Here is a 20,730-nt window from a genome sequence, read left to right on the forward strand (position 1 = left end):
CCTCTGAGGGGCAACTCACTAAAAGAGTCTGAAAAGTCCAGGGCTGTTCATAAAACATTCACGACGCCCAGGCCTAATGATGCAACAGATTATTCCATGCTACTGAAGCTGCTCTTCGTTTTGGAACCACTGCAGAGTCTGTAATAATTTCACTTTCAGCCATGCTTGTTGTTGCCGTGGGTAACAGTATGACATCAGTATGTCAACAAGTCGAAATATGGCAAGTATCACAATATGAATTTTTCATATGATATTAAAAAGTATACCAGTATTATCATGAACGAGATGATAGGGCACACCCCTAATGGTCTGTATGTTGATAATGATACATGTGTAACTGGTGGACTCTAGTGATGTCTGAGTTGTGTAGATATTAAGAGGCCCAGACTGTGGATATCTTTGTAGACGAGGTGGCAAAAACAAAAATCCGCTGTCATACACAACCATACAAATGCCAGCCCCCACACAAATCAAGTGACACAAGATTATGTTAGCATAAATTGATATTATAAACGTAGCTTGACAGCATTAACACACGGAAATTATCACAAGAGCAACATTGCTTATCTCTCCCATGGAGCACAACAGCCAAAGAGGAGAGGCAGGGCGAGTGACACCCCTTTATACGTGGGGTACCCCAAAGGTGAACATAGGGGTACAGAAACTGGTTATTAAACATTGCACATGTGTAGGGAGGCCTAAGCATGTCAGGTAATAACAACTGAAACAAATTTTGTGGAATTATAATACTCGTGTACGTTTGACTTGTCACATATTATTGCAGTACTTCTGTTTTGTTTTTGTTTTGTTTTTTTAATTTCTGCCGGGGGGGGGGTACACTAGCCCAGGGGGCCGAATGTGCTAGGTCTGGCCCTGTAAATGCCACATTTACTCTGCTGACTGACCGTCCATTAATAATCAGCCGTCAATTCTGGACACTCTTCCTTTTAATCTCGTGTTAGCACCCTCTTAGTCACTTCAAGTTTGCAAAAACAAGGCCGAGTGAGAAGTTCAGCCAGTAAGCATGAAATCATTCCTGTGTTTGATTGTGAGCTCCCCCGCGCCTATTTCCCAACCTGGAGACTGCGCAGAGAGCTGTCGGAGGAAAAAGTGCATGTGCAAGCAGAACTGAGAAAGTTCACAGAGCCGGGGTGCAGGATGTCCCGTTAAGGAGAGGAGGAAAAAAACCCCTGCTGAGGAGCAGAAGCAACACAAGCTGACGGGGTGAAAGGAGTGCAGCTCACAGCGAACGGCATTTAGCACACAGAAGATACTGTTAAACTGGGCAAAATGGGCTCGCCGACGATATTAAGTTGTCGTCGGATTGTTCTGAAAGTGTTTTTGGTTCAGTTCATCACTTTTCAAGCAACTTATGCTGCCCCTTCGCCTATTATTAGGTTTCCTGGAGACGATACTCCCAAAACAGACAAAGAAGTTGCTCTGGTAAGTTTATTGGTTGTTTTTTTGTTTTTTCCTGAGACTAGTCTAAGTAGGTCAGTCAGTTGTGAACAGTAACAGAAGTTCCCTGAACTATGAGAACTGCACTGTTGGGGAATAGGTTGTACATTGTTTATCTAAGAATTGCAATAATTTCATAGTTAATCCAGGAGAGTTTAACCATTTGTCTGTCTGTTTTTTCCTCCTCAAGCACTATCTGAATAAGTTCTATGGATGCCCACAAGACAGATGTAACCTTATGGTGCTCAAGGACACCCTGAAGAAAATGCAAAAGTTCTTCGCTTTGCAAGAAACTGGAGAGATTGATGCCAAAACTGTGGATATCATGAAAAAGCCCCGCTGTGGCGTACCAGATGTGGCCAATTACAACTTCTTCCACAGGAAACCCATGTGGCAGAAGAAAGACATCACCTACAGGTCAGGGAATTTACTTTACCTGCACATTTACTGAAGAGGCATTGGGTTACACTGTATTCTGACTCCAAGCTGGTAATACTCAAATAATGACATCATGGAAGTTTAAGCAGTATGGTTCATGTGAAAGGAAATAACATTAGAACTGGGTCCAATACTTAAGTTTTCCTGAGATGCATTGCATATATCACATCAGAACAACATATATGATGTTTACCAGCGACTGAGAGATAAAATAACTTAACCCCACCCTACTGTTGCTCGTAAATCCAACCTTAAGTATTGAGAAATATTACTCGAAATATGTCTGAGTCACTCAACAACTTTGATGAGTGCACAAAAGTATAAGCCAGAGTCTGTTTACTTTAAGAGATGAACCACAGCTTGGCCCAGCCTGACCCCCCCACCACCCTCCCCTCAACCTCCAAGTCCACCCAGCCCCCATCCACACGGTCGCTGAGCGCTTGCATCTTGTGTCTTGCTTACACCAGCATTCCTACACAGTGTGTGTCAGGTCTTTTGTTTTCGTTCTGTTTGAGGTTTGCAACAATGTGGAATTGGTTTATTTATATCAGCGGTTTTGTGTGCCCTGATCATTCCAGCCCGTCTGCCTCTGTGTTTGTAAGGAAGACTGCAAGCCAAAGACAACAGCGTCTGAGAGATCTTAGACTGTTTTAAGAAAGGGACTGTGTAGACAGGCATATAACAGGGTCTGTGGCTGAGCACTGTTTCAGGAACCATTTTTACCAGATGATTCACAGACTGTTGTTGGCGCTGTTTAGCTGCTTTTCCATAGCTGATGTGAAGAAAACAGATCTTTTATTCTCCAAACATGACACTCAGAAAGCCACCATCACTGTCCTGATTACACACACTTTTTGTTTTTTTCATACATTTCGTCTTCACTTTCCTTGTTTGTCATTGTTTTAGAATGAAACTGACTTTCTGTTAACTCTGTAGGATCCTTGGATACTCTCCTGACCTGGATGAGGAAGTCATAAACGATGCTTTCTTCAGAGCCTTCAAAGTATGGAGTGACGTCACCCCACTCTCATTCACCCGCCTCATGGACGGAGAGGCTGACATCATGATTAACTTTGGCCGCAATGGTATGCCATGTAGACAGTGTATAGATAATGCACTGTATTTAAAAAACACTGTACTTAAAAAAAAAAAAATGTAGTCAGCTGAACTATCGTCAGGGTATCTCTATATTATTGGGCAGTATAATCATTACATATGAGTTGGAGTTGGTATTTTAGAACACTGACACCACTAAGTAGTGTGTGTCTGCAACACCAATTCCATAAAAAAGTAAGTTTATTTTTTATTAAAATGTCCCCATGTGACCTCAAAAAACCCTGCTGACTGTCACATCTGTCATCTTCATCTCAATTTTGATCTCTTTTCTTTGGATATTGGAAACAGTAGTGAATGTTTAAACACTTGCCTCAATGGGGCACAGGAATGTTCTTGCAGGTTAGAATTCTAAGATTTAAGCACTTTAATAACTAAGTTATGATTACGTGAAGTTGCCTTGCACTTCCAAGAGGATAAATACAGCCATGTTAGGTCATAACCCAAGTCAGGACACAGTTGAACAGAAGTTCAGTGCCTTGTTGACTGATGACTAAGGAGCACTAACACAGACTACATGTTATTACAGTGACTTAACACTGCCAACCTATATTTTAGGAATACTTCTTCATGCAGGTCATTCGAGTCATTCCAACTAAAACAACCATTTGGTATTTAGACAGTGTTACAATGTCATTCTGTCTAGCCAGAGCTGCCCCGGTCAAGAAAACACAAACAAAAACAGCTACTCAAGAAGATGTGAAACTAAAGAATATTTGATGTTTTAAACACACACAAATGTCACATTACCTCAGAAATATTGTTGTTGTCTTAATTTCTCTCACCATTTAACTGTCTTGCTAATAGCTGCGCAGCTTGACTAGCTTTGATATTCACCTTTAAGTGTTAATATTGAATGATGTCACTGACAGAGCACGGAGATGGTTACCCCTTTGACGGCAAAGACGGCCTCTTGGCTCATGCCTTCGCTCCAGGGCCAGGAATTGGGGGAGACTCCCACTTTGATGATGATGAACAGTGGACGCTGGGAGAAGGCCAAGGTAATGGAGAAACACTATTTAGAGGAAAAAAAACAGTGTTGCACATCCTCTGCTTCAGCTGTTTGTGATTTGTGAAGTCAGGATTTATTTAACTTGTATGAATTTGTATAAAGATGCACTGAGTGAAAAATAGGTGACTGTCTTTTATTCAAATCAAATCATAGGTAACACTGATGAGATGTCAGGGCCGCCTTACCCAACTTTTGACACTGATAATACATTTGACTCTTCAATACTTTGTTTGGATTTTTTTTAACTTTGAACTTTTTGGCACACGATATGACAAACCTCAGCCATCTGGAAGCTGAATAGAAAAAAAGAAAATCTCTGTTGCACGTACTTGCATTTGCACGCATTGACCCAGATAGTTTCATGTATTTCCCATTATTCTGATCCTCTTGTCTGAATTCAGCATTTGTGCAGAAGTAATCTATAAACATATTTTCCTGTCTGTCTGCCTCTCTGTCTATCCCCTGGCACAACAAAGTCTCACAACACTTAAAATGCCTTTTTTTTCCCAAAAAATAATTATTATTACTATTATGTCAGTTATATCAAGTTTTATTCCCTTTACAGCAATCCATGTTTACCATACTTCTGAGATGCTTACTGTATTTAAAATCCTACTTTTTAAATGATCCTATAGTCCAGGTAGCTACTTGTTTCTGTTTAGTTCAAAACAATATTAGTTACTTACTTGACGTATGCAGTCCATCAGTTTAACATCACGTCACCTTTATATTGGTTTAGGAAAATGGATGACAGTAATATAAAAAGTTTAAACAGCTTGTAGTAAAAACAAAAGTTATTGTTACATCTTGGACAAGTATCAATAAGATCCTTAATCTTTTCAACAGTGGTGAAGGTGAAGTATGGCAATGCTGATGGGGAGTTCTGTAAATTCCCCTTCCTGTTCATGGGCACCGAGTACAACAGCTGTACACCTCAGGGCCGTGACGACGGATTCCTGTGGTGCTCAACCACTTACAACTTTGATGAAGATGGCAAATATGGCTTCTGCCCCCATGAATGTAAGTTCACCCTGTGGCTCTGTTCTCTTTTTTGATGCAACAATGTGGCATTGCGATGTGGTGTCTGTATAGATTTGTCAACTCAATGGCCCCACTTGACCTCAGCAGCAGTGGAGTCATGCCCTACTTGCTACTTGCTAAACTGACTCTGAAGCAGCGTCTTCAATACTGGCAAAGTATCACATATCACATTTTTTGCTATATTCCAAGCTGTTCTGCTGATTTTGGACAGAAAGAAAGTAGGCTGAATAGTATGCCAGGAAAGTGTTGTTTTTTTGTTTGGAGTGGATTATGGAATATTTCTTTTCCAAGTCACTGCCCCACTTTAGAACACTGGGCTTTGTTAAACATTTTGTTTATCTGTGTTGTATTGCTGTCCATGGTACTAACATGATCACATACCCATTACAGCTAAGTGCCAAACTACACATGTAGTGAGTTGTTTTATATGAGAACATGAGTGAGGCCTGTTTGTACTGGAGATGTCTGCTCTGATTAGCATGATGAAAAATACTTCCATTCCACCTTTTTTCTTTATTCAGATTTCTCTTCTTCTCTGAGCACCTTTATCTCACATCATCACTCAGAGGTCAAATCCACCGTATACAATGTCATTAATGTCTCTACTGATACTTGTTTTACAGTACTATTCACCATTGGTGGAAACGCAGAGGGCGCTCCATGTAAATTCCCTTTCACCTTTATGGGAGACACGTATGATGGATGCACCACTCAGGGCAGGGATGATGGTTACCGCTGGTGTGCCACCACTGAGAACTATGACCAGGACAAAACCTTTGGGTTCTGCCCTGAAACTGGTAGGTGATGTCATCCACTGCCTGTTATGCCAATCATGTGATAAAATACTGCTTCAAGTAAAAACTTACTGTTCTGATCTCTGTAATGCAGACATACTATTGTTTACATTGGCCTCTGTTTATTTCAAAGCAAGTAATGCTCAGGAATTTTGCACGATTACACTATTAAAGTTGGTTAAATTTTAGAGTTAGCATGTTTTAGTTAAAAGTAAGCCTGTTTAATTAAACTCCAGATAATTTGCTGATAGGTATTCAGTAAAATTTCAACCCTCTACATGCACAATGCATTCTCCCATCACACATGCAGTCCTGTCTGAGCCAAAGGACTTTGTGCTTTCAGTAAAGTTTTGATTACTGGAGTGGATATACTTCATATTTATTAGGATATTTCAGTTAATGAGCAGATGTTAGCAGAAAGCAAAGCACACAGTTAATAACTTGTTAACACCTTCTGCCAGTTTTTACGAGCTAGCTGTTACCATGTGGGATGCACTGTAGCTTGACAGAGCATGCTAATTGAGGAGTTTTAATGAATCTATATGCATTTATTTTTTATTGTAAAGCATTTATTTTATCAATGATGTGTTCTTTTAACCCCAGGTTTGCACACAGCCCACACTGTCAGCTCTAATTTCAAAGTATCTTTTCCTGTTAGTTAACTTATTGCTAGCTATCTCATCACATGGCACATCTGACATGGATTATGTCTGCTTATGATATGGTAAAAAGTTTGTTTCTTTCTGCATATGACATGGTAAATACAGCCTTAGCAACTAACCCCTATATTTCAATTTATTCCCATTATTTTCCATTAATTTCCCTTAATTCCCATGGAAAGTTTCCACCTTGATTATTTGTGGAATTTTGCAACCCTAGTCCTGTTTAAGGGTTATGTGGTTGCTTAGATGCATACAGTGCGTTTTACTGGCTTTGTGTATTTGGATGTGCAGTGTATGGTGCCCTGCCGTGTGTCGGTTGAAAGGAATGCTCCAGCCTGGGTTTTTGGTCTTGCTTGTGGTCTGCTGAATGGCTGTGAAAGTATTTTAATGTGCAGCGGCAGGACTTATTTTCCATTCTGTCAGTGGGACTGGTTTTAAGGGTTTAGGTAGTGTAGTAGGGAGGGAGAAAGACAGAAAGAGGTTCCATCACTGGAGCTTTTATCTGGTTTTAATCGATTAGGAAAGTACCTTTGTCATAAACCCTTGCGTGATAGCTTGTGCTGAATTAGAAATGATTATTTAAAAAAAAAAAAAAAACAGCATTAACCAGTGTTGCCAGATTGAAAATGATCTCTCTTTGAAAGAAAATCAATTTGGGCGGGTGCTTTTTGGTTTTGTGCCCTGTGGATTAGTTATTGATGTCATGCGTGTTGAGCCAGTGCTTTCATCATGCTGTTTTCAATATCATCTGTGCTCACTTCACAATACAGTACAAACTGTTCTGAAGAAACCTTTTGGCATATGAATGAACCAGTTCACTACATATTTTATTGTTTTACCTTTTGTTGTTCCTCACAGCCATGTCGACAGTTGGAGGAAATGCAGAGGGAAGCCCCTGTGTCTTCCCCTTCACTTTCTTGGGTGACACCTATGAGGCCTGTACCACATCTGGACGCAGTGATGGCAAGACGTGGTGCGCTAGCACCAAGAGCTACGATGATGACCGCAAATGGGGTTTCTGTCCTGACCAAGGTATGAATAGTATTGATGGACGTGTTCTTGTGTATCCATTAATCTTTTTGTTACTGGCACAATCACAATGAAAAGAAAAATAAAGGTAAAGATCAGGGTTAGGTTGTTAGTCCGAATTGTCCTGATGAGAAAAATTCAAGTCATTTGGCATTCCAGAGAAATATCTTAATCATGTCCCATCATCATACTCCATGAAGGACCACCACTGGTACCCTGTAGCAACTGAAAGGTCTAATCATATCATCCAATTACTATTTTTTTTACTGTACATTATCGGAATTTTTTATGAAGGACTATTCACTATTAGACTTCAATAACCCAGTAGCAAGTAGTAACAAAATCTCTTTAGTCAAACAATACCTGCATTTGATTCTTTTGTACCCAGATATAGAGAAAAAAAGACTATTTGTATGACTTTGCTCGCAGCTAATTAGCGTTCTTGGATTTAATGCAAGTGTGATTGGCCCATTAACGCAGCAGCTACAATACTATACAGTCTATACAGTCTGTGTTGCATGGTGTATTTACAGAGTTGCCATTTCAGTGTGCCAAGATATCACCAAAATGAAAATATAACTTGACTACATGTCTGTGGTGTCAAGTAGCATTTTATGCAGCTCTTAAGTGATACCCAGGCCTAGTATTCACAGTTTACAGAGACATTTCGTTATTGCATTGCTGTGTTTTCAGGCTACAGTTTGTTCCTGGTGGCAGCCCATGAGTTTGGCCATGCCCTTGGCTTGGAGCATTCTCAGGACCCCGGAGCATTGATGGCCCCCGTTTACACTTTCACTAAAGACTTCAGACTTTCTAATGATGACATCAAAGGCATCCAGGAGCTCTATGGTGAGATGAAATGTCATGTGTGGCAAGTTTCCTGGATAGGGATTAAGCCTAATACTAGAACAAAAAAGGTGTCCTTTTTTTATTAGATGCCAGGAAAGAATCATGTACTGTAAGTGTATAATCACTCCCTCAAAGTTGAAATATTCTTGGAAATCTCTTATAAACAGGTGTGCCAACAGACAAGCCTTTGCCTCCAACCCAGGGTCCAGTCACTCCAATGGACATCTGTACAGAGCCAGTTGTGTTTGATGCTGTAGCACAGATCAGAGGAGAGACCTTCTTCTTCAAGGACAGGTAATCAGACAAGAAGTCATAATATTGTTCAACCTGAACCAGACTTCAGTATACATATCTCACATTAGGACCAAAATCAAAGGTCTTGACTATGCTGTTTGAATATGCTAGCTGTAATGTTTTCATTAGTTCTCTGAGTCATAAATGCAATATGAAGTCCATGTTTGTCTCTGTTGAAACCTGCAAGCACTGCCAACATCTTGTTGAATTTCCTGTCTGTGATCTATGGGAAGAACGACAAACAAACCCAATAGCCTACTGGAAAAAATATGGCAGCCTACACAAGTCGGATTTCATAATCATTTCCTTGCAAACAATGAGCAGTTTGACATGAGGTTTCTTGTTAATTACCGTTTCTCATATTACAATCTTGTGCCACTTGAAGATTGTGGTTTAAATGCTTGTTTTATAATGTGACAATTAGTAAGAGGGAAAAACAAACTATTCCTCCACTCATGCAGTGACAACCAAAATAGTCATCAGTCATAAACACAGTCAACCGTCCTCTCCTCCACCGGCGCCAGTGAATGCAAAGTCTTGTAAGCTCACTGTGTCTACTGGCTGACCCTGTGTGGAAGAGGAGTTCCACAAAGTGCTGTGGTTTCATCAACAGTCTTTGTGAGTCACTGTATATTCCCGTAGGAAGGCAAACATACTCATCACAACAGCTGAAGTTCATTACAAGTTCTCCTCAGAGTCATGTAGAACAAATGCAATAATGTGACAGAAAAGGAACTGATAGAAAACACAAATGGCATCCTTGTTAGCCACGATGTGTTAATGTTTCTACTGTAGCTGTGCTGAAACATTGACTCCTTGCAATTTCTTGCAAGGAGTCAATGCTATATACAGCTATATACCTGTCATGGCCGTAAATGTGTCCAAAGCAAACAGTCCAGCATACCTCTATACCGAAGAGTGTAGTCTTTCAGTTGGTCTGGTTTTCCTCTCTGAGAACCTTGAGTTACAAATTGTGAGAAACAAGCCACAATCCTGCTCACAAATCCTGCTTTAATACAGAATGACTTTTCACCTTGCCATGGCTCCCTTCCACACATTTGCAGTGATTGTCAGAGCAGCACAGACCAACTTTGGCCAATTTTTTGGAAATCTAGCAGGGCTGAAACTTCATGCTCGGCTGCTCACACTTAAGATAAGGCTTTAGTCACCTAAAGTTAAATGAACTATGAAACCAACAGACGAGTGTATACCTGATAAACATCGGAACTCTTAATGACTGAATGATCTCATAAGAGGACACTGGAATTGCAGTCCTATCATCAATTGTAACACGCAGATGCCAAAATGCCATTTCAGTGCTTGCAGGGTATTGCAAGCTATGATATTCATTATATTCCCTATGTTTTACTTGAGACAAGGGGCTACACCATTGTTTGAGTATTTGTAGCTGGGCCAATTTTCACAAATGTAATAACTATTGCAATCCAGAGCAATCCCTTTCAGCCAGAAAGGGAAAAACACATAGGTCCGCCATGTACAGTAGCTAAAGTATGTCAAGAATTACACAGTTGTATATAGATATATTGCATTCACTTTTAATTAGTTGACTTATTAAAGATGTTCTGGACATCATAGTGCGCTATTGTTCAGTAGCTCACAGTGCTTGTTGGCTCTCTTGTGTAACTATACAAGGCTTAGTGTGGTATTTTCAAGCAATTCTAAATTTGATTTTTAGTTGTTATGTGAAAATGTTCTCAAGCACCAAAAGACTAAGAACTGATGTGAAGGGAAGAAATTGAGGACAGAATAATCTCAAGGCACAGAAGTGAATGTAGAGTACAGTATATCTCTCTGAAGTCTGAGATTAGCAAAGTTTCAGTACAGGCCTGTTGTTCTGACCTTCACAGAGACTTAATGAGTTGCCTGAAGGCCATGTCAGGTTTGTGAGCTCTGGTACAAGCCAAGTTTTATTGCTTCAGAGAAAAAGCATTGCCCTCTGGGTTCCAGGGCTAATGCTCACTTGACTCTCCCATTGTAAAAGTAGAATCCCCCCCCTTTTTCTCCTGGCTCAGCAAATTTATGATGTAGGACAAATCCTGACTTGATGCAATGAGTAATACTTATAGCACTCCCTGAGCTCAGCATAAAACTGTGTCTGTCTGGAGGCTTAAGGAGAAGGCAATTATAATGTCTGTCTCATAGAAACAGTGTGGCCAACCTACTGAAGAGGTCTGCTGCAAGTTAACTATGGTCATGAGCTTGTATCCTAACATGTAGCCAAGGGAGGCTGTTTGCAATATAGACCAATAAAATCTGGGCAAGCTGGATTACGTACGTCATTAATACAAAAGCCAATCGCATTAATCGTTGTCTCACACAGTAAACACATATGGACAAGGAACAGACTTCAACACCAGCAAAAAAACCTAAAAACTCCAGAAATGCGTTTTTTTGTTCAAAGCAGGAATTACAGTCTGGATGGAAAAGACTTGTTAGAGTCCTGGTAAAGCAAAGTCAGTCATTTATTTCTTAACGCATTATACATGTTAGACAATACTTATTGAAAACAAGTGAAAAGACTGGGAGCCATGTAGCACTAAATTGTGGAGTTAGACCGTTAAACTGTTTTCCACCATTTCTGTGTCCAGGATTTTTGGGGCGGGCCTAAGCTTGCTTGACAATGCACTGGAACAATCCTGAACATAACACCCCTTCCCTACTATTTAAATACTACATTACCACTGACATTAGAGCACATAGGATCAATATAATTTCTGTTGCCCACTATGTGTCTTTTGCAATGTCCCTCAAGCTCTCTTAGCTCTTTCAGTCCAATAAATATGTGGAAAAAGATCTCTGTTAAATGCCACAATCAAATAAACACAAACTAAAGCCGTAAGTGATGTACCTTTCAGTCTATCTGGCCGTATCATCTACCCTGCTCACTGCTGTGAATGTGTGCTTTGTGCTAACATTAGCTGCTGAACGAGAGGCTATAGCCATGCAACGACTCTTGTCCCCTGGTTTGTAGGGTGTGTGTGCCATGACTGTGTGTGCTACTGGCTTAGCTGCTGAAGCTAGTCCTTTCCTGCGCAGTGGCTCGTGGGTTGTGTTTGTTACTGTGCTACTGGGTTAGCTGCTATGTAGAGTCTGTAGCTGTGAGACGGCTCGTTCCTTGGCACCGTGTGTCTGATAGTTCAGTGTATTTGATTTGTAATGTGTACCGAACCAAAAGCCTGGTACCTAACATCAACTTAATCATATAACAGGCAATTGATCAGTCCACTTACTTTTAATGATCTATGCACACGACACAAAGTTTGCTTGAGGGCAGTCCTTTCCCACTGACTACTTGGGAGAGAGAGTATCTGCTGCATTACAGGGATTTCCGGAGCCTGCCTGGGCAGGGGTTGCTATGGTGATTAATTGGCTCACTAACTAGCAGGCTAACAGAGCCTTTTCTACAAGGACCCTGGAGGCTTCCTTTCAGGATCTACTGGAAACCCCATCGTACCAGATATTATTGTATGTTTCACAAACACTAATGTGGTGTCAACCACTGCCAGTCAGCCTACAAGCTAACAAACAACATAAATAAAGGATGCTAACTACACTTGCCATTCTGATGCATCTGCTAGTTTCCAAATTTGGTGCACAATAGACTCCTTATCTGAGTCTGGGTCTGACTGAGGCTCAGACATGTATGGCTGAATCTCTCTGGTGTTTCCTCTAACACTAACGTTAGCCATCTTGATGTAATCTGCTCTTTCCCTGGTCAACATAGTGCGAGCTGTGCATGAGAAAGCAGAAAGCGAAACTTACCACAAGCAAATTTCTCAGTGAGGGAGCAAGAGTAGATCTGCTTCCAGTCCCTTTTTAGAGTTTGTTGTAACTATTATATGGGAAAACCATGTTAAACTATATATTAGTATTAATGTTTTCATTTCAGTCCTGGTTGATTTGGTGACACCAATGGTTACTTTGGTAACTGCAAGTGTGGTTTGTTACTATAGCCAACACTGGATGAGCAGCTAGAGTGTCTGTTAACAGTGCAGCCAAAAAACTCAAGTTGTTTTAATAAAGAAGTCATTCAAAAATAATCATTTCCACTGATGAAGAAATGCCAAAAAAGGCTGACTTTCTCATTTCTGATGAATGGTTGTGGTCAGTCACTGCTGTGACAAACACATTGCGCTTCCTGTGGCTGCTTTACAGTAAAAGACACCCTGTATTTCGCTAGTTGAACAATTTTAATCAATGCCAGTAGAATATGTTCTCTTTGCATTAGCAGTAACTTATTACAGCTCTGACAAGTTATGTAAAGACAGCAAACAACAAGGCTGTTAGCAATTAGATAAATGTGCACTGGATTACACACATGCCTTTTCCTGTGAATCCCTTGTGCTAGGTTGGCAATATAAAGCTAGCATGGAAATGGTGGACTCCGCCACCACAAATAAAAAAGACTATATAGAAATCTAATTACTATATGTGGCTGTGACAAAAAAAAAAAAAAAAAAAAGACCATAAAGCTATCACTAAGAACACCCCTATAAGTTCCCGTTGGCCTATCTATTAAATATATTTCCACTGGAAAGCAGTGAGTGTGATATTTAGGCTAAAATTAGTGGTTTTAATGACTCAGGCCCGTCTGTTTGCACGTTTTAGACCATTTATGGCAAATTACATACTTTACTTTAAACTGTTCACAAGCTTAAAATGTGTAAGGGATACAAAATCCATTAAAGTGAACATCATGTCTGCGTATGGTTTTATCAGTTACATTATTGTTGCATTGTAATGAATTACAGACCATAAACATCAACCTGCATTTCCACACAATTTTAATGGTACTTTGATAACAACAAATGTGGATAAAGGGATGACCTACTTATAGATTTGAAGCCCCAGCAATAGTTTGAAAAACTCTCTTGCTGTTATGTAAAATACGGAATGATATATGCTATATGGCTCTGTCCTGTAAGTCTGTCCGCCTAACCAGCCACCAGGCAGATTATTTTTTCATTTTTTTGTTGTTAATTAAATAGAGAAAGGAAGAAAAGACAGAAAAGCCCTCAGGACATTGTTGGTACGTCGCATGAACAAATTGATCCACAAGAACACTGCTAAAATAATGCAATGCAATTTATAGATGGTTAGTTCAGTCTGAAATATGTCTCCTTATTCCTCCAGACAAATGTATACAAAACTTAGTTAGTGAAGTTTTATTCTCATCTCCATTTTTTCTTAATTGCAAGCCATTTTTGCATTGGCTGATCTTTTCCTTTTTAAAAAATAGGTCAGTGGAAAAGAGTTTGGGAAGCGGCCGTTGTTGTGCAGCTGTGTATTGGAAATCCGGGCAAGATAGGTCTTGTTCCGCTGGCGTCTGCAGCCCCAGTCCTAACGAGAACCAGATGCTCATGAATCAGGCCATTGTGGCTGGCTCGGCCAGTGAAGCACTTGCACTAAAACCTCCTCTTACACACACACATACACACATACGCGCACACACACACACACACACACACACACACACACACACACACACACACACACACACACGTCCCTCACCTCCTCATCATCCCCCTCTGCCCTTCTTTCATTCTCACTCTGATTTCATCCCCAGCTCATCTACCTTACAACCGCTCACCCACTCATTCTCTTTCTGCCAGGTTCCTGTTCAGGTCAGTCAACTTCAGAAGCAAGCCCAACGGCCCTATGCTGGTGGCCACCTACTGGCCAGACCTGCCTGCCAAGATAGACGCTGCCTATGAAAACCCAGTGGAGGAAAAAACAGTGTTCTTTGCAGGTATGCAGGAGAAAACAAACTGAGAAGTAACATTTGATTTATGTCTTTTTGAATATTGATGTCATATCACATGAACTGGTCACCCTGTTCATATCCTCCCTGTACCTCAGTGATGATCAGAGCAACAGACAGTTCCACTTACTCACTCTTTTACAATGTGGACTCCCTGAACGGTCAGGCGTTTCTGCGAAGTGAAACATTAGGAGAAGCAGGAATGTTGGCTGAGCAGTCTTGTGTGTGGTGTGCACTCTTGGGACATTTGAGATATTCCACCATAGTTATTAGTGGTTTATGATACATTCTTTGCATTTTACTAATATGACAGCCTTCCTGAATACTGATGAAAAGTTACATAATATATCCATCAGTTTTGAAGACATTAACAGCAGGGCTGGTTTGGCTATGGGGAAAACTTACCACCCTGAATGTTCAACCTATGATCTCACACTGACAGTATAATATATTTGGTCAATAGATTTGTAGGAAAACGGGATGATACCTCGATCAGACAATATTGTGTTAAACAAATTACCTTGCATCAATAAACCATATGTCTTCAGTGTTGTTTTATCTTTGGTTCTACTTTTTAATTACAAATTCTTCTCTTCCAGGCAATGAGATGTGGATCTACAAAGCTGATGCATTGGAGTCTGGCTATCCCAAAAGGCTCTCCAGCCTTGAACTCCCCACTGACCTGCAGCAAATCGATGCTGCCTTCAACTTTAGGAAGAACAGGAAGACCTACCTATTTTCTGGGGACAAATTCTGGAGGTGAGGACGTGCAAAGCTCATACAACCATTTGTGAACCTAAAACCCTTGTCTAACACACCCTAACTTGTGCTGTTGGTGTCATCGCCTCTTGTTGCAATACTGAGCTACGTCTGGATCTAGTTAGCGTTTGGTGTGACCTAAGCTGCACTGTAAACCACAACAGCTCTGTTAACCCTTGCACAACATGGGAATTCATAGTGTTGACGACTGACTGTTTTCTAAAGAGCTGTGAGTGGTGTCTGTTTATGTGAGAGAATTGTGAAGCATTAAAGGATTCTTATTATTATTATTATTATGTGTACAGATACGATGAAGATAAGAAGAAGATGGACCCTGGCTTCCCCAAACTTATTGCTGATTCCTGGAATGGCATCCCAGATGGCATAGACTCTGCCTTCAGTCTTAATGGCATTGGTAAAAAAAAACTTTTACTTTAATTTGTGAATTTACATTATGTATCCTTATAAATCTGTATGATCTGAAAATGAAAAAAATTGATGAGAAGCTAGCAGCACCAGTTATGAATGCATGAACAAAACCTATCAAAAATGAAAGGACCATAGTGGAGGCTTTGTAGTGTGGTCTTTTGATATAAGTTATACATACTTAATATTACAGGCAACCATTTTCCAAAGTATACCACGTTTCAAACTGATTTTTTAATCTGCATCTTCTAAGCAGGACCAGTCATAAGCAAAGTCATTACAGTTGAACAAGACTAACTCTGCGTTCCAATACGCATACTACCATACTACATAGCATGCCAGAAAAATAATTAGTATGTCCCAATACATAGTATGTCAAAGGCAGTATGCCAAAAATACCAAGATGTTCCACTACATCTGGTTGGATTTTGCAGTATGCAAGCCAGCATGCTTTTCTGGCTACTCTGACCCACAATGCAGTTGACGATGTGTCACATCAACTGAGCGGCAAACAAATGTCAGCTTGACAGCTGAATGACAGCTGTCAGAAGTCGCAATGATGGACGACAGTCCATTCAAGTAACTGATGACCAGTGGAATAGTTATTATAGGAATATGGATTAAGTAAATGAAATAATCATAAATATTACAGACAACAAAGGAACATAACTATGAAAATTACAATGAAAGAGAACTGCAGATGTAATTTCACTGTCCCAAATATATTAGAATTTACAATCTGTGCAATTATAGCTTTAAAGCTAAACTACATACATTGCAAAGTAAGAGTCCTCAGATCTCTCCAGGTTGATCTTCGTTTTTGGCAAATTCACTGAGTTGCATTTGTTTTATCTCCAAGGTAATGGATATAAAAGCAAGAGGGTCAAAGTTCAAGGTGTAATGTGAGAAAGCAGTATGTCCAGCATATGGTGTGCATACAGTACATACTTTTTAAGGGCAGTTGCAGTACCTACTAAAAGTAAAAAGAAAAAGTATGCGATTCAGAACACACCCTAAGAGTCTACAACCACACCATCAGCCCTGTGAGACTGCAGTAGTGCTTTGAGCTACATGGTAACATTCAAACAATGACAATGCTAACATGCTGATATAAAGCAGGTATAATGTTAGTCATTGTCATCAGCACAAATGTCAACGTTGTGATGTGACTACATGAAGGTCAAAGAATTACTGAATTTATCCTCTGGGCACCATGGATATCTGTGCCAAATTTCATGATAACCCATCCAATAGTTCAGGCATTTCCCCAAAAACCAGAGATCTCAACCTCATGGTTTTACTAGAGGCAAAGTTAGTGGATGATCAGAGTCAATAGTCTAAATCCTGTGGGGACCATGAATGTTTGTACATTAGAAATCCATCCAATAGTTAGACATAGTGGGATATTCAGTCTGGACCAAATGGTGGACCGGCCAATAGACAGACATCACCATCCCTAGACCCATGTTGCTGGCATGGCTAAAAATTAATCACATCATTTAGTGACAGTATGAATACTACAAACATAAACTAATCTTTAACAACACCAAATAAATGCTACACTTAAGTACCAGTCACTCTTGGAAAGGCTACGAAAAATTGTGATGAAATAAACCAGCAATGATCACTGTATTAGTTGTAAATCAAAGAACAGAGACTAAACAGAAAAAGGCATACTCAGTTTACAACCTGTGTTTGAGTCTTTAAGAAGACCTAAGGGAAAGAAATGATTTTGTGGTGGTTGTGGTGCTTTGATTATAGCTGGATTAGAGCTGGTGCTCTGTGTGCTAGTTTATAGTGTTCAGACTGGCATTCCTTCTGGTTAGATTGCAGGCAAATCCAGTCAGCTCTATCAGCAAGTCTGGCACTCTGCCTATGTCAATAAAACCCCTCATATCACAACCCAGGCAAGCAATGACGCCATCTAGCCAGAAATGAACAGTTTCGAGGAACTGACTGAAAATGAGGAAGTAAAACGGGCCAAAGGGAGTAGTTCTAAAGATAGGGAGTCATCTGTGGCCTGATGTTGATGGAAGACAGTCAGAGGAAGAGCAGTTGCTTTATGTCTCTCATGCTTTAATTTGCATTGAGCAAATACCTCATGATGACTCATGTTAGCTTCAGGGCATTGCAAGTAGAATGCAGTAAATATATGATAGTGAATTTAACATTATGACACCACCGGTAAACTTCCTCTGAGACAGAGTCAGCCATGTATCCTTGAGGTTAGAGGTGGTATGCATATTTTTGTCTGTGGCAAGCAACCAGGGATTTTTCCATTACTGCTCTCCTAACATACACACATTACTGTAAGCATCACGAAGTCCCTTCCCCACACAGTAGACAAACATATTTATATAAAGCAAGTCTGTGCCCCACTACAGAGGTGCCTCTGTATGCTTTCTTATTAGCATGATTCAGAGAGAGAGGTTTAACATTGGCTTCAGCAGAGTCTTATTGGATGTTTTAACCCTTGTCACCTTTAATGCAACAGATTTCACTGTCAGTCTATATGCTTTAATTAAAAACTGCATATTTTACTATTATTGCATGGTCATTTTTCTTGTTTTACACAAGCAATTTAAAATGGCAATTAGAACTTAAGCAAATAATGAAGTGTGTGTTATGCTTGTCTTTAACAGATTACAGCTACTTCTTCAAAGGCAACCACTATTTCAAACTTGAAGACAGCAGCTTGAAGATTGTCAAGTTGGGTGAAATCACAAAGGACTGGCTCGGTTGCTGAGCATTCCAAAGCGTCTCGCAACTGGCTAATTCCTGTAATGACATCTGGCCTCAAGAGGACATTGCCATAGTATCGCACACAACTTGAGGTTGCCGCAGTGCACACTGTTGTAAGTTTTTATCCTGGCAACTCTGCACGCTTCTGTGGGAGACATGTCCCTTCCAGCTTGTACAACCAGCCTCCAGCTTTGTTGACAGGCACCTCGGGAGCTTTCTACACAGGCTGAACATAGGCAACTGGATATCTGCTTTATTACTGTGTGATGTTGACCTTTTATTTGTTATGCTGATGCAGATTTATTTCAATATGTATCCCCCGTTTTTATTGTTTCATTGTTTTTTTTTTGTCATTGTTTTTTTAAAAACTCAGACATCAGGTATGTCAACACTGCATTGAACGCAGTGCTATACTGTGCTGTGAGATATTGCCGTTTTATGCAAATTTAATTCTGAAATATTGTTTTACACCATATGAGGAATTCATGTTGGCTTGGAATTGCTTCTATGTCCAGTGTACTAAGTGCATTTTTATAAATGTATCACTTTTTATTAATTCTCACTGTTGTGCAATACATTTGACAAAATGAATTTGCACAATGTGTTTGACCGAAAATGGTGCTTTAGAGATTGCTTTTTGCCTATAGTCCTATATATATAAATGTATACAGTATATATATACATTTTATATTCTGTGTAACTATGTCTGGATACTTCATATCCCTTGGATGTTAGAAAGTAGTATTCGCAGGCACACATTATTCTTCATTTGGTTAGCACTTTGTATAGGACTATATAAGGGAACTGCTCTTTATGGAGACCAAATTATTGTTATGGGAACTCCATGTTGCATTTCTCTTTACTAATGGTACAGGAAGATTAAAGGCACAGGTTGCCTCTAGAGGCTGTATTGGTTTGCTGCATGATGGAATCATGACGAGTACCGCAGTAGTATTGTTTAATAATCTTTTTTTTTAAATATTCTCCTTTTTTCTCTTGTTTTTTTTTTAACAATACAGTCATTGTGTTTTGTGTTGTTTTTAATGCTTGTGCACTTTGTTACTGTCATCAATAAAGATGGTCATTATAATGTTGATTGTTGATAAACACTGGAACAACTTCATATACATGGGAAAAAAGTCAAGTGATTAATGCAATTATGAACCTTTACCATTAAGCTTGTGAATTCAGCTACCAAATTACAGTGGTGGAAGAAATTTTCAAATCATTTACTTGAGCAGAGGTAGTAATACCACAAACTACGGTCCTGCATTCAAAGTATTACTTAGAGTAAATAAAAACAGATCTAAAATTAGTTGCACAAACTTGTATCAAAGGTAAGTACAGTAAATAAGATTTACTACATTGATGCCAGCTAAAAGCTACAACATTAAAGTGTTTACACATTATAGCCTTGTTGAAAAAGTGTTAGGCTATAATGTGTAAACAACACTTAAATGTTGTAGCTACCATCAGTGGGGTAAATCTTATTTATTGTATTGCTACAAATATATATATGCATTATATTTTATGAGCTCATCATATGTTTAAATAGAACATTTTATCTTAAGAAGTTAGTATAGCGGGCGGCATGTTGGTGTAGTGGTTAGCACTGCGCCTCACAGCAAGAGGGTTTCTGGTTAGATCCCAGTGGGGATCCCCCTTCTGTGCGGAGCTTGCATGTTTTTACTTTCTCCGAGTACTCTGGCTTCCTCCCACAGTCCAAAGACATGCAGGTTAACTGGTGACTCTAAATTGGTCGTAGATGTGAATGTGAGTGTGAATGGTTGTCTGTCTCTGCCCTGTGATAGTCTGGCAACCTGTCCAGGGTGTACCCTGCCTCTCGCCCAATGTCAGTCCCCCATGTCCCTCAGGAGGATAAGCGGTTACAGAAATGAATGAATGAATGAAATGTTAGTATAGCTGTAACATGTGTTGTGTAAAAACTACAATATTCCCTATGAGAATATAGTGAAGAAGTATGATGTAGCATAAAATGAAAATACCCATCCAACATTTGTATGTGGGGCCAATGTGGGTGGTTAATAAGCTGAAATATGGGCCCTATATGGGGCTGTCCAAGGTTTCCATAATGGTGCCATGCCAATTGCCCAAATGGGTGGTTTTACTCAAGTGGGCCCAAGATAAAAAGCCCATTTTGGGCCCATACCCACTTGGTTCTGGGATAGCCATAGCATAACCCATGTGGGGCCCACTTGGGTAAACCCACCTGGGTGGGTAACTGGCATGGGGCCATTATGGAACCCATGGACAATGCTATATAGGGCCCATTTTTGAGCTCATTTACTAACCATGTGGGGCCCACATACA

General features: G+C 39.9%; 1 protein-coding gene across 1 annotated transcript; it reads left to right on the forward strand.

Annotated features, from left to right (window-relative positions):
- Nucleotides 1–1,116: 1,116 nt before the first annotated feature.
- mmp2 (matrix metallopeptidase 2) lies at nucleotides 1,117–19,493 on the forward strand. Its single transcript, XM_049598866.1, has 13 exons — nucleotides 1,117–1,443; nucleotides 1,649–1,875; nucleotides 2,833–2,981; nucleotides 3,882–4,010; nucleotides 4,868–5,041; nucleotides 5,686–5,859; nucleotides 7,377–7,550; nucleotides 8,241–8,396; nucleotides 8,564–8,690; nucleotides 14,324–14,460; nucleotides 15,072–15,231; nucleotides 15,537–15,646; nucleotides 18,300–19,493. The coding sequence occupies exons 1-13, from the start codon at nucleotides 1,291–1,293 to the stop codon at nucleotides 18,401–18,403; spliced, it is 1,974 nt and encodes a 657-aa protein (XP_049454823.1). The 5' UTR covers nucleotides 1,117–1,290; the 3' UTR covers nucleotides 18,404–19,493.
- Nucleotides 19,494–20,730: the final 1,237 nt, after the last annotated feature.

The sequence above is a fragment of the Epinephelus fuscoguttatus genome, linkage group LG2 (genome assembly GCF_011397635.1).
Source record: "Epinephelus fuscoguttatus linkage group LG2, E.fuscoguttatus.final_Chr_v1".
In the NCBI taxonomy this organism is placed as follows: Eukaryota; Metazoa; Chordata; class Actinopteri; order Perciformes; family Serranidae; genus Epinephelus; species Epinephelus fuscoguttatus.

Bases quoted from the DNA above. Each gene is read 5' to 3' on its own strand.
- mmp2 (XM_049598866.1), top strand. From the start codon at position 1,291: ATGGGCTCGCCGACGATATTAAGTTGTCGTCGGATTGTTCTGAAAGTG. The intron at 7,551-8,240 runs GTATGAATAGTA...CTGTGTTTTCAG, and splicing joins GGGTTTCTGTCCTGACCAAG to GCTACAGTTTGTTCCTGGTG. The intron at 15,647-18,299 runs GTAAAAAAAAAC...TGTCTTTAACAG, and splicing joins CTTCAGTCTTAATGGCATTG to ATTACAGCTACTTCTTCAAA.